The 15,329-nt window shown below is 42.2% G+C and overlaps 1 protein-coding gene across 1 annotated transcript in view; it reads right to left on the bottom strand.

Annotated features, from left to right (window-relative positions):
- Positions 1–349: 349 nt before the first annotated feature.
- hs6st1b (heparan sulfate 6-O-sulfotransferase 1b) overlaps positions 350–15,329 on the bottom strand; it is an 86,850-nt gene continuing 71,870 nt past the window's right edge. The window contains exon 2 of the mRNA XM_066646834.1: positions 350–4,467. Coding sequence (XP_066502931.1) covers positions 3,765–4,467 — 703 coding nt within the window. The 3' untranslated portion in view covers positions 350–3,764. The remainder of the gene's footprint in view (positions 4,468–15,329) is intronic.

Below are 15,329 nucleotides of genomic sequence, written 5' to 3'. Positions count from 1 at the left end.
TCAGCACTCATGGAATGTCTGTTGCCAAATTATGAAATTACTTGGTTATAAGCAACCTGCTGTATAAATTATACATATGTGAAGTGCCCTATGAGTGGTCCTAGGGCAGGTAGGTGAGCCCGCTTCTCTAAGGGGATGCAACTGATGAATTCACCTGTCTCATGTTTGACACGTTTCCTGTATTTAAATAAAAAACAAAAAAAACTGTAATGAATCAGACTAATTTAATTGAAACAGTTTAATAATTTACGCGCAGTGAGCGTGATCAGACGCACAAGAAAGAATTATCCCCTATGACTGAACATCTGCAAAATATGAGTTTGATGTTCACTGAAGAGAAAACGGAAAGGAAAAACAAAGAGGATGATTAAAAACATCAAAGTGATTCTTAACACTGTTTTTCATCCTTCACAGACATCAAAAGCTTTGGGAAGAAGTGACTTGAGGCCGTTTCTTAAAAAAAAAAAGGAAATCTCTCTTTATTGGTAGCTTTAAGATCAAATTGGCATGAATAACAGAAATACTCATACGATACAACAATGTACAATAAGGATAGAAAACAAAGAAGGGACTCGAGTGTGTGTAAAATGCCTCAAATGCGTCAATGTTCATTCGTGCCAACACACAACTGTACATCCGTATACACACACACACGTATTATCTCAGGGTAAGTACGATTTCATTGCGGATTGATGGGGACAGATATGGAGAGCCACCTCACCATTCTGCTCCGGAGAAATTGCCTCTGTGAATTGCTGTAGCGTTATTGAGTTTGATTTTTGCGGCTGATGAAACAGAAGTCACACACGCTGGCGACAAAGCCGAAGACAAGTTGAATCATGTCCCGACACGTCCGGCACACTCTCAATTCACACGTCCTCCATCCACGCTCTCACAAACAAACAAAGTAATCAGCAAGCTTTGTTAAAAGTGACCCAGCCAGTGGGGGAGTGGGTGGGGTTATGGATTCACATATTTCCAGGAGGAAAACTGAGGATAAAGGAGATCAAGTTATCCTTGGTCTGATTTATTCTGCTGAGATTCAAGAATATATCACAACAGATGAGATTGAGAGGTCTTAGGCATGATGCCGTAGTTTTGGAGAAGAATATGAACCTCCTTGTGTTTAAAGGCAGCATATTATGAAGAAGGAAAAAAAAATGTTCAGTGCATATTCAGTCATTTGGGGATCTGGAGGCTACCAGCCCACACTCTGTGAAACAAAACATCCCGGTCTGGTTTTGTAGTCTGCCCAAGTCTGAACCCGGGATAAAAATGACTGTTCGGAACCGGGGTGTTTGAGGCACAGACCCCAGAATGGTGCTCATTTGTGGAAAATGGAGTAGACTATGTTTAAGAACCATCAGTTGATTATAATCTAAGTAGGAATTGCACAAATGTCCGTTTATCTTAACTGATGTGGGTTAGCGTAACACTGGGACATTCATTAAATCCATTGTCAAAGGTTGGTTTTAAATTTTCATCAGATTTTAATGTTTTCAGTGTCTGTGTTTTAAAGTGAATAACGTTCAGTGCCAGTTGAATTCCGACATTGATTTAGCATCTTCTTTATTCCATGAGAAGGTACAACGAATGTTTTGATCAAAGGTTATAATACATTTGTTTCAAAGAATGAAGAACAGAAATCTACTGCATTAAATCTACTTTTTTAAGGGGGTATTATTAGAATGTCTACCCTTCAAAATCACATGTGTGTTTTGAATCTGATCTGAGGGCTGTGCAGCAACCGAATGCTGATTGTTGGAGGACAAAACTCAGACACAAAGAACCAAATCAGAACAAAACCCAAATGTACATTTTCAGGACTGAAACGATGAAGTGTTACCTATACATTCTGGTTTGGACACTGCCCCTTAGTACACAGGGTTACATTAAGTGCAAGCAAGTTGGCAGATTCCTATATGAACGCCTGCGCACAACACCTGCACATATGCAGATGCAGAAGTATAATTCAGCCTGTAGGAAACTTTTCTTAATTCTAGACAAAGTTTCTCTTAAACACACACACACAGACACATCACAGAACCAGTGCACCTCGGCCTCAGTTACCTTGGTAATTGACTGAATATACACTGACATCAACTCAGGTTTCTGCGCAAATGATTCACATTGGTAAGAAACAGAAATATTTAAATGAATGCCTATGTAAATCTGGCTCTGAGAGAATGTCATGAGTGTACAATGCTGATTAGTCTTGACTTATTGAATTATTATTATTATTATTATTTCATCATTTTGATGCCGTTATTATTATTCTTAAAATCTGACAATTACAGCTGTAAGGATAATGCTTCTATGAGGAGGTGTGTCCAAAGTTCTGACTGGTGCAGTTTGCACATACAAACACAGGGACCCAGTCGCTCAGGGTGAAAACAATGCTTAAAAAACTAAACCAAATAATAAAAAAAATTAAATCTGCATCCCATTTGTCCAGGTACGCCATAGCTAAACTGACCATGACACTCGCATCCTTCCCTTCATCAACAGAGCATCTCTCTCTCTCTCCATGAATGTAAGGAAAACGTTGGACTCAATGGAGCCAAGCTGTTCCCGCACCCAGCACGCATAGTCGCAGAAACACAACAAAGATAAAACTGACACAGTCTCAGCTTTTCTATGTCAAAACATATTCATGAAACATATTCTGTCGGGGGTCTATTTGCAATTAGATGTGGAAAATTCCACTCAAACAAAGGGCAATTGAAGAACCATGAATCATGGGATATAAAAAGTTGACAATATCTCTGATATTTGTAGGACTTTCCTGAAACATTCACTGATCTTTCTCACACAAAACTTGGCTTTTCCATGATCTTAAGAATTTGTCCCTAATCTCTGCAAGGTGGCTTTGCCTTTACTTGCTTCTAAGAGTGAATTAAGGTGGGGCGGGGGGCTCAAGTATGGATTCGACTTTCAAGTCATAGAACGCATTCTCAGGCAAGTCCGGTGTCAACTTTGAAACAAGCTGGTACTCCTTGGGGAAAGAGAATAAGAGTCCAGAATGTCCCCTGTCTCTCTGTAATGTGAAGACAGGACTGTCTGCCTACTGCCTTTGTTTGAAGAAAAAAAATGACTTGCAAGTGTGCCCCATACATCCAGACTCCAACCTGACCATATCCTCTGGCAAGTCTCTTCCGCCTCAGAAACAAACTTGTATTCCTTCCTGGAAAAAAAAGAAAAGAAAACCTCCATATGGTGAGGTGACGGTGAAATGGCTTCCTCTACCGACTTTCTTTCTCTGTCCCCTTAAAAAGAAAAGAAAAAACCTTGCAAGTGTGCATCTTACAACCATAGTCTTCTCAAATTCTCCATTCAGGCGCAAGTTGATTTTCCATGGAGAAGGAGAGAATGAGAGTAATTACTTGCCCACAACCTCTTGGTGGGATGAATCTAAGATGGCCCCAGCCACCATCTTCTATTCTCTTTCTCTCTCCCTCTCTCAGAAGGACAGACTTGCAAGTGTGTACCCAACACGTCAAGTCTTGTCAAATGACAATAACCTCTTGCTGAAAAAAGATTCACGAGTGGGCACCCTATACTCGTAGTCTTCCCATTGACGACATTCCCTCGCAAGTCTGGTTCCAACTTCGGAATAAGCTGCTATTCCTTGTGGAAAGGGAGAGGGAGAATCCAGAACGATCCTATCTCTCTCTCTGTCTCTGTGTGAGCTAGCACTGCCCACCAGTATCCTCTGTCTTTCTGCCACTGCTTGTCTCTTTCTCTTGAAAGAGATCTCGACTGGGCTACCATCCACTAACGATCTGGTTCATGTAGTCCTCGGTGGGCAAACGGGCGGTCCCCTCACTCCCATCATCCCGGGACATCCCGTGTGAGGTGGCCCGTCCACGGAGCAGCAGCATCCTCTGTTCGCGCCGCTCCAGCATGTGCTTGTACATGTAGCGTTGCTGGAAGAGGTCCTTAGCGTAGTCGTAGAGGCGCATGTCCAGCTCGTTCAGCTCCTCAATTCGCCGAACAGTTTCCTCTTCCAGATCGACGCCAGCTGCCCGCGTGCTGTTGTACTGGACGAAGGGCCGGATGAAGCGCAGCCGGAAGGTGCGCTCAAACAAGTACTGCGTCTTGCGCTGGAACTCCGTCAGGCCGAAGAAGGCCATGTCACGCAGGTTCTTCTTGGCCGACTCCAGCAAGATCTGAGAGCGCTTCTTGTCAGGCAGCGTGGACATGTTGTAGCAGCCCACCAGGCTCAGGTCAGCCAGCATCCGCACCTGCCGGTTGTTGGCCAGGTTGTATGGGCATTCCATGAACTGCTGCAGAGTACAGCCTGACCAATCCGAGCCCTCGTAGCAGGACGGCAGCTCCTGAGGGGTCGGTGTGCGTCCGTCACACATGTGCAATGACGTCTTCCACGTAGCGCCCCTCTGCACATGGCGCCACTCGCTCAGGTACCGTGACACAGGGTCCCGCAGCAGGGTGATGTAATAGAACTTCCTGCAGGGAAAGACAGAAGAGAGAGGATGTAAACTTTCTGAGCAAAGAGTATCCGGAGGTAAAAAAAAAACTTAGTCAAATTCATGACACAGACAGTATTTCTAAATCAGGACTAACACCACCAGGCTTTAAAGAACAGGCTACACTCAGAAAGTCAAAGTAAGAGGGCAAATGCTGTAAAGCTAATCTTTACAAATCTAAACAGAACATGAGGGAGAAACCAGTAGGGAGTGAGGCTCCAGAAGTCTTACACTCTGGGCTCTAACTGCTCAGCAAAACACACCCTCTGGTCAAACACAATGGTGTCAAGTGTTCAATATCATCAGTGCTCTTCTCTACTTTGTCTCTCCCACACAATTCCCACACAAGTATTCCCAAAACTGTCAAACCATTGTGATGACCAGGATCGCAGAGTGCTTGCCCAGTTCACCGTCTCTGAAGAGTTTAGGGTGTTCTTTCCTTTTCTGTGTGGGTTTATTCTGGGTGCTCCGGGCTTCCTCCAATAATTCAAAAATATTTTCTGATAGTGTCTGCTGCAATAGACTGGCACCATGTTCCTGTCTAAACCCATCGTGACCAGATCAGGATAAAGCACTTACAGAACATGAATGCGTGTGTAAATCTCACGCCTTAGTTAGACACTTATTCAGTCATCATAATTTATTTAATATTACCTCTATTTAATATGATTCTTTTACAAATGACTCAGTGGATCATACTCTCAAATGAGAACACAGTTCCAGTCATTTCTTTAAAAAATAAATGATTCAATGAATCATAAAAAGTCATTAATTTTAAAATATTAAATTTCATTACATTTCCACTTGATTATGATTCTCATTCAATGAAAATAAAATGAGTAATTAGCCCACACTTCAGTGTGATTAAGATCCTAAATGATCCAAATCAGAAAGGGCTTTGTGCATTTTAAAACTTTGCAGTTCACTAAGACTGAGGTTGACTCTTTTCTCAGGTTCTCAAAACAATCCAATTACACTATAATTAAATACAATTTGAATTCTTAAAGAAAATGTGAATGCACTTTAACATTTCAAATAGAGGCAATTTGCCATGAAATCTTAATTTTACCATGAATGTGAAAATGATGTAGAAATTACAGTCAACAAGAGGGTTTTGGTTTGGAGAATCTCTTAATGCAACTGTTGAAAACAAACAAAACTACAAGCCTAGATTGTTTTTGTTTTTTCAGAGCTACATGTGAAAGCAGCCTGAGGACTGGCAGCTAAATTCCAAAAGGTCTCCACAACATGCTGAAAATCAGGTTTAATTAGAAAACACTTAACAGTCCATAAACAGATATAAACAATCACTAAATAATCTTTTGTTAAAAAGCCATTGAACACGGATTCCCAAAATAGATGGGACAAATAGTGGTCTACTGTGAGCCTATAAATCCCACCCCTGTCTGTAAGCCCAGCTCTCCAGCGAGCCCCTGACACCCCGCCAGCTTCATTCTCTCCGTCGCTGCTCCGGCCTCAGCCCACTTCACTCCCAGCCATCACCATCTTGAAACATCATCACAGGAGATGAAAAGGTGCCGGAACATTCCTGAGTGTGTGTGTAATCAGAGATACCTGTAGCGCCGAGAGGCTGCAGAGCGCTTTGACCTCGCTAACACACTCTCTCTCTCACTCTCTCTCTCTCATACTCACACACACACAAACACACACACAAACCAGGGGGGAAAAATTCCTGCCTTCAGGGTAGGGAATATTATTCTAAAACAAACAGGGACGCACAGACAGACATACCACGGCTATAAAATTAAACCCCTCCTCAAACACACACTGCATTAGCCATTAATGTGTTATGACTATGAAACTAATATGCAAATTGTGAAGTGTGGGCTCCCAAACAGACTGACAGAGGTCAAAAGGCTAAAGAGGCACTATTAAGGAAAGATGTATTTGAGAATTTGGTACAATAATCATGATTAACCCCTTAAACCCCAGACAAAGCCTGACCAAGAAAATAATTTTAAAAGACCATTCTTTCAGTTGCACTGATCATCATTTATTTAACCCTCTGGGGTCTTAATCAGTGCTTTTTTGTTGTATTAATATGGCATGGATATAAGGTTAATTTCCTAAATGTGTAGAGATCATGTGACTCACATCTAGATTTCTGAGCGGTTGAGATGCAAAAGATAAACGCCATCTGCTTCTGTGTGTAACTGACTAATGGACACTGAGGAAAACCATGTTAGAAACCCTTCATTCTTAATTCAGTCCACATCTCAGAAACATGTGACATGTACAAAGATGTACAGTGCTGCGGCAGTGGTTATGGAAATTATGGAAGAAGATAATGAAGCTTCAGGGCCGTGTGGTGGGAGGGAGAGGGGGGGTTCTTTAACAACAGAGGATTAATAAGCGCAATAAGACAATGTGTTGGATGCATTAATTGTATTCATATACACGTGGGTTTTTATTCATCTCTCAAAATAGTAGCCATTTGTGTGTGTGTGTGTGTGTGTGTGTGTGTGTGTGTTAAAACCTGAAAGAAAACCTAAAGCAGTGCTCAGACTGAATGAACTAAAAGGCACAGTTTACGCATCTCTCCCCAACACCATCAGAGCCATCCTTTTGTAAATGCAGCAGAAACACAGTACTGTCAATGCACTCTAATGCCGCATCAAACAACTGGTTGCTATGGGAGTTGCTATGGTGTGTGTGTGACGATATTTCCATTAAACTAAACAAACACGAGAAAATTAAACCAAAGTTTGTTTACACTGCAGTGAAAATGACTAAGAATCAGAAGGAATTCCACAGGAGGAAAATGATTCCCAGGTTAAAAACCCCAAACCAGAAGCACCGCTTCACGACTGAGGACATGACATGCATTGATATCGTATTGATATCACTGCTGTTACCTTGATGTTTGATACTGATTCCGATCTGTGATATTAATAACATAATTATAAAATATCATTTAGAGAACCAATGCCAAAGTCTAGATTTTGGAACAAGCCAGTTCATTGGCTCATGGGGATTAGGTTAGAAATGACTGAATTAAGCTGTGACCTGGGCCTTGAGAAAACACAACTGACCCCCGGCTCATAAGCTCTCAGACACTGTCCTGGCATTGGTTAAAACTCCTGCAGAGAGGACACCACGGCACATGTGCTGCCATTCAACAATCAACACCCACATGCTGAGCTGAGACGGAGAGCTAACCCCCCCCCCCCCCCCTCTCTCTCTCTCTCTCTCTCTCTCTCTCTCTCACACACACACACACAAGCACATGCCAGCAGTACTACCTTCCAAGAACACACTGCAATAATGAACCTCATGAAGTCCTCACGCAAAATTAGTATCCACTAATGCAAATAAATTAATTAATCAATTAATAAAATAAAAATAATAATGTGGTGGTACTTAATCATTATTCTGATCATGCGTAGGTAATAACATGAGAATATCATAGTAACAGATTTACTTTTCTTCATTCATAGTCTGTAACATTTCATTCTGCTCAGGGTCACAGTGGGTCCTGAGCCTATACAACCCCCAGTCAACAGAAACACCAGGAGGAAACCCCCAGGGACACAGGGAGAACACGGAAAACTCCTCACAGACAGTGACCCGAGGTGAGAACTGAAGTCAGGACCCCTGGAGCTGGGTGGCATTTATCCCTAAAGTGAAGATCCAAAATGGCTTCAGTCAAGGAATCCACTAAATAATGTCTGAATATTATTAAGAATTTAGACGTATGCTTACATTTAAATTGTTACCAAAAAAATTTTATAAATTAGGCACCCACTGTGAAACTTTGAAGAAAATATCCGGGAAAGCTAAGTTTTGATGTTATATGGTGGATCTGTATGACTTCCTCACTTTATCTGAAACTTCTTTAGCGTCCTAAATGATGAGAGATGCTTGTGTATTGATTGTCTACTAATGTAAAGCAAAATTATTCAATTAAGAACAAAAAATAACACACACACACACAGGCAAGTGGGCGCTTGAGCTAAACACAATTGAGCTGTGTTTTCAGGGTCCAGAATGTGTCCAAATATTGCCAATAGCCATAGCCAGTGCCGCTGTGGCCTGAGATACCAGGCAATGGACAATAACAATATCTCCCCCTGCTAACAGCAGCTGAATGCAATCCCACTTATTTCAGCATTAACAATGGCACTTGCAGTACTGGCCACATGGGGGCAGTATGGACATGCAAACTGCAGTGTGCTGGACAGAAGTGAACTTTGGTCAGTGGAACCCTCTGGTCATGAAATGAAGAAACAGAGGAGACGCGCTAAGTTTAACTTTACATATTAGTAGACGTGTTCACCTCTATCCGACGTCTTATATAATTTGAGAGAAACGAGAGGAGAGAGGGGTTCGGGGGGAAAAGCGACAGAAGCAGGAGACGGTGAGTAAGAGGTGGAGGAGGAGGATGAGGAGGAGGAAGAAGGAGAAGAAAGAGGAAGTGAGAGGATGTAGCACCCTAAATAGCAACTGTAGCACTGAGTGGAAGGGGAAAACGACAAGAAGTGGTCTTGTTTAGGAGATTCTGCTGATGCAACTGGCACAACAGGCACAACCTGCAGGAAACAGGATGTGATGCTAAGAATAACACTGCAATATCCCAGTCCTGTATTTATAAGCCTTTAAAAAGGCAGTATTAAGGTGTGACTATGCATTTATAACACTTCATAATGATGCCATGTAATAATAGAATATAATTATTTGGCTCTGTTTGTCCTACAATGATTTTATTAACATGTTATAATGTTAATGTTATTATAATATCGTATATTCCTCCCCCTGGTGCCCTGTACAGGTTATGTCCCTTTCTTGCTCCCAATGGATTCACTGAAACCCATAACAGGATGAAGGAGAAGATGAAGGAATGAATGGATGAATGAATGTGTATCTCCTATTGAAGCAGCTTCATGAATAAAAGATTCAAAGGAAGTGTCACCACCCAAAACCATGCCCCTGAAACATACCCAAGCAGTGAGAAAGTGACCATCGTGGTCTTGCACCTTCATATATTTCCAAATCTAATCCATTTCTGCTCCGCAGCTCCTTTTCCTTTAACGCTGCTCCCACTCTAAAACCCATCCAGCTCTTTATCAGCCTGAATCACCCTCTCCGTGCTCAGGGACACTGCCCCCGAGCCCATTATCATTAGCCAGCCTGAGCGGCGGCCATCAGAACTGAGCTGAGCTTGCTTTTTAATAACCCTGCTCCCCGTTTCCACGGCGATTAAACTCCAAGTCCATGCACACACCCCAGCAGATTAGAAGATCCTGCTCGACTCCAATAAGACGGTAATGGCCAGCCTGCCCACTCTCTAAAACGCCAGTCAATACTAATAACACCCGGCTATGGGCCTATTAAAAGGGACCGACCCAGAACGGAGACCTGAGGCATTCTGCAGAGCGGCAGACTCCAGACTCCAATAACACACAGATATGAGCTTAGTCAGGAGGTAAGAGCCAGAACAGGGATTTGTGTTCTATGTTCTGGGTAACAGGAGAGGGCCTAGGACAGGGACTTGAGGTACTCCACATAATTAGGGGGATGTAATCCACTTTTCATTGTCTTGACTCTAGACTAGGTTTAACTTGAACATTCTCTTGCTCTTTTGTCGTTAACTGATGTGTAGTATTAAAGGCAATTGTCATTTTATCCAAAAAAAAAATAACTAAATAAAGAAACTTAATTTTACCACACTGTATTCCGGGAAGAACCATTTGCTGCAAAAACATCTACATTGATTTTATTCTGTGTATAATTTCGTATCCAAAGGTATAGTGGTTTATTTAAAGTTAAATGTTATTTTGATGTTAGCATTTGTGAATATAACTTTTTTAATACATAAAAAACACTTTAAGACATATTTGTACATCTAATAATAAATGTCTACACTTTGTAAACAAATGTGGGCCTACAATGGAGACTTGAGGTTCTTCAAATAGTGGCAGCCTATAGAGGTAATCTAAAATAACACAGTTATGCTTTTAAAATCAGGGCTGGTCTTTGTTTTGATGGGCTTGATATGATCTTGCAACAAAAATATTCATATGGGGTTAGCTTGCTGAAGGGCTGTCACTGCATTGTGGCAAAATCTCCCACAAAAACAAGGGTTAGCCCTGTATCTAACCCACCCCAAAATATTTCAATAATTCTGTCTAAGGACAAGAAAACAGATGTGCTCACTTGTTTGTGTACAAAATATGGTAAGAGTTTTTTCCCAAGATTTACCAGCTGTTTTCCACTTGAACACAGTTGGTCTTGGCTGTCTCAGTAACACTTCATTATTGTGGCTTTCCACTATTGTGGGATTGTGGGAAAGGGCCGGGGAAATATTCTACAAAATGGGGGCACGGCAGAAAAAGTTTGGGAACCACTGGCTTACATTATACCCATTGACTGATGACAGTCTTGTCCATCATAAGATGTTGACAAGTCCTTGTCTCCGATACCTATTTGAGTTCTGCCTTAACAAGGTGTCCTCATAAGTCATTGCCAACCTACATTTGGCAAAATAAATTATCAAGTGGTCCCTGGACATTCTCAATATGTGAACTAGATTGGGCCTAGAACAGAGCCTTGAGGCACACCACAGGGCCTCAGATTGGAGACTTGGTTACTAGCTGTCCATAAGGTGCTGGAGGCCTGATATAATGCAAAGGAGCATCCAATCCGTTCTCATCTGAGACAATGTTTGTCCGATAAATCTAACAAGCATCGAACATGCATGAAAACCATTTTCCTCAAGGCGAAATGCAGCCGCATTATTCAGCCGAGGCGAGCTCTCGAGTGCGTTTGTGTGTGTGTGTGTGTGTGTGTGTGTGTGTCTGTCTGTCTGTATTGATTTTGTTCATAATCTGTGTGTGACTAAAGGTTATCCACACATGCAGTGTGCGAGAGGCTTAACCGGGTGGAAGACTAACAGTTGGAAATCGAGGAAATCTTCTAAATCCACCGCCTGATGTTTGTGACTTTCTCTCTCTTGGTGGTAAAAATCAATTCCAAAACATTTTGCACATAACGTGAAACCCTGATTTTTGGCATGCTGAGAAAAAAAAAGGCTGTAAACAGCAACAGCGTGAATCAAATTACTGTATTTCAGCATCACATTCTAAAATATGGCATTTCATTAATGCTCACCACTGGTTTATTTGGTACGACTGAGATTATTATTTTTCACACATTTAAAAGCCTTATTGAGATAGAATTAAGTATAAATGGGGTCCAGGGTTGGAACTCCTCTGGGGTTAATTCCAGTCCCTGCTTCCTGCAATAAGTTTAATGCAGGTGGATGAGTTTCATCAATGGGGAGATTACAATTCCAGTCTGGCTTAAGACGACAAAACTCCTCATCAATCCATGTGTCAGCATCCTGGCCCTTGAACCACAGCAAGACCCCACCTAAAGAAACCTTCCACAATAACTAAGAAATAATCAAACTGGAGTTCTACCATGAGATAGGACGGAGCCTATTATTTTTTTATTTTTTTCTGGGCCAGTGAATGAAGATCTCATGTCTCTTTGTATTCTAATGCTATTTCTCCTGAGGAAATTTAGAAGAATCCCATTAAATCTCCTTCAACTGTCTGCGTCTGGTCCAGCTTCAAGGGTTAATCCCAACACTCAATAACGCCACCTTCTGGAGCTGGAAGTGAATGAGGGGGAGGTATGCTGGCATTAGATGAAGTGACGGTTGGTGGGACGGTGGAACAGACAGTGTCTGAACTCCTGAGCGTATGGTTGAGGGGCTCGGGGATGGAGGTCACAGCGAAACATGTTATTCTCGGCGGGCGACCTGTCTCCAGGGTGACAGCCCGGAGACAAGCCGTCAGCAGCCGCAGTCAAAACACAGCGCCACATGCAAATCCAGCCGCAGCAAAAAATGATGCAAAAACAAAGGCCGATCGGAGACAGCTGACTGCTCGGGTTCTGACAAGTCACACATCCTGACAGCACCGACGTGCAACAGCTGTGGAGAAGGTGGGATTTCTTTCTAGCATGGACACACACAAACAGAAACACACACACACACGTAGAAAAAATACTGACGATTGGAGTGAGAATGGATACCAAGACAGAGAAGGACACACACACTGTAAACCCACAAACACAGATCATTCGTCTTCATTTGTTTGTTCATTTATGCATCCCAGTCCCGGTGCAGCCTCCCAGTGCTGTGTTGAAACTGGGGAAGTGGAGCATTGGTGCATTATTTATTATTCAGAAGAGAAAAAAAAAAACAGAAAGAGAGAGAGCTACCACAAAGCTCCCTCTACCTGCCTTTGCAAACAGCCTTTGAACTCCCTGTCACTGATTTATTGTATTTACTAATGCATGTGAATAAGCCTTGGTTTCTTTATATGAAGAAACTGAAGGCTTGGCGTGTACCAATTTTGTGGTAGTTTCAGGCAAAAATGGATGTGTCCTGTCTCAGAGTTATGAATAAAGCCGAAATGTACAGTCTAGGGGATGTGAATATAAAAAAACAAAACGTCCTACTCCTCAGGGATAGGCATTTAAAGGAGTGCCCATGAAAAGAATTCAATGGAGATACATAAAAATAAACTTAAATGTGCTTTTAGTGCCATTACACAGCAGAGCAGCAGTACAATTGTGCACACACACTGTAAATGTTAGAAACTAATCCCAGGACCTTCTGAAACAAGCTGTAAGTCTGTTTTTGAAGTCTTAAAACCACATGTTTTAAGACTTCCTTCCACAACAACAACAACAACACATGTGGTGATGAGATGAGCCTCAAAGAAAGCCTAGAAGAAGGCTCATCAACCCATGTGTGAGAAGAGTATGGCGTGATGCAGTCGCCATTGTTTCACAATCTGTATGTTTTTAGATGGAGTGAACTAATAATCCTGCGTAATGGCAGGAAAGACCTCTTTATACACCACTAGCTCTTCTTAATTGTCTTGAGTTTCTGCTCTGTAATCTGCATTAGATTAGAAACCAAGTCTATAGCCTGAAATCCTGTGGTGTGCCTCAAGGCTCTGTTTAAGTCCCACTCTAGTTCTTATAGTGCGAACATCCAGAACCAACCATGGTCATTTATTTTGTAAAATGTAGGTGGGCAAAGACTTTTTTTCTTCTTGGGGGGTAGTGGGTGAACAAATGGCACCTTTACATGTTCTACTTTACTGTGATAGTAGGTTATTCCCTTCATCTGTCTGTGGATTTAATATTGTGGCTGACAGGCTCTTATATATATATATATATATATATATATATATATATATATATATATATTGCTCTTCTTCAGAGATAGTTAAACATACATGCTTCCAAGAGGTCCAATAAATATGTAGAGGAACTAAAATAGCTTGTTCAACAGGAGAAGCAGCAGCAGCAATATTGAAAGTAGTTGGCAGAGAGCATGTGTTGTTACACGGGCAATGGAGCCCAAGCTGAGGGCACTGTGTTTACACACACACCCACACACCCAGTGTGTGATCAACCACCTCAGGATCAGGACAGCTAGATCAAAGTCCTTATAGGATAGTCTGTCCACTCAGTGGCCGGTTTGGCAATGCTCCCAGGCTGTTATTGCCACTCATCCAAGACCAGGCTCCCATCATTTTGAATGGAGAGTGACCTATAAATCTCAAACCACAAGCCACATTACCCTTTGAGAAACGACTGGTGGAATCTCAGAAAAAAATATCGAAGCATCTCTCAACAGTGACTTTTCCAACCTACAGCATTACCTTCACTGTAAACTGATGCCATGCTCCATGTTACAGGTTTTCCTAATCATTTTTCAACCCCTGAACTGTCGTCTCTAAGCCTAATTCCGTTCTTTGAGGGACAAAGTAGTGCTTGCGCCACCTCACTCCTAACCCTCCAGACCCCAAGAGACTCTAAAACTGAAGACAGCTTTGGTGCAGGAAATTTCAGCTTGGAAAAGGGCAACCTTGCCCTATTCTACTCTTCTATTCTATTCTATTCTATTCTATTGTAGACTATTCTTTCACAGCAAAAAAAAAAAAAAACCTTGATTCTTGATTAAAATCTCAATCAATGCCTTTAAATGAGGGCGTGCCTAGCAGCCTGTGGGACCTCGCCGGAGGTGGCATGTGATCAGGCTCAGGGTGACATCTCAAACTGATGCTCTACTTATTCAGCAAACCTGGGCCATGTCCCAACTCTCTGCGCATTGTTCAGCAGAGTACGAAACACTCCCTCGCTTAAGGGTAAGGCCAACCTGTTGCTCCTGGTTGGTCCTCTCTGGGCCCATCCCATCCAAAATGAGATTGCATTAACTTTAAACTGTGGGTATGGACAACATCCAGAAATGCTTTAAGCCATATCTGATATATTAGATGTTTGTGCTGTGGTTTGGAAAAAGCTTTCTAATACGGACCTAGCTGTTTCCTGCAGATGGGAAGCAGACACTGCTGAATGGCTCTCTTCTGGGGAGCGCTCACCTGAGTCTGCGTTAGTGCTGAAACTCATCTTGAGCACAGTAGCTTGCTGCACTGCTTCATGGTGACAGTGAGTCAAGGCTGGGTGAATACCAGCATTTTGCATAAACACTCACTTCAGTGAAAACACACACACAAAATAGAAAAATCAATTTCATAAGGTGGACTCCTGCTCACGGAAAAGCACCGTGACTCAGTTGGTATCCATGGCACAAGGGTTAGGCTTTGACCACCACCATCACCAATAACTAAACAAAGGTGGTGAGAGGGGGTGTATCACAATACTTTAAAATAAACAGTACAAGTGGAAGCAACTGGGAACTACAGCAACTCAGCCAGAGCAGGGTCAATGGATGCTACGTTGCATAGTGCAAAGAGGTTGTCAACCTTCTGCAGAGTTAATCACTACAGACTTCCAAAC

This window comes from Hoplias malabaricus, chromosome 1, assembly GCF_029633855.1.
Source record: "Hoplias malabaricus isolate fHopMal1 chromosome 1, fHopMal1.hap1, whole genome shotgun sequence".
NCBI classification, from domain to species: Eukaryota; Metazoa; Chordata; class Actinopteri; order Characiformes; family Erythrinidae; genus Hoplias; species Hoplias malabaricus.
The sequence above is the reverse complement of the archived record's forward strand: the minus strand, read 5'-3'. Positions and strand labels throughout refer to the sequence as shown.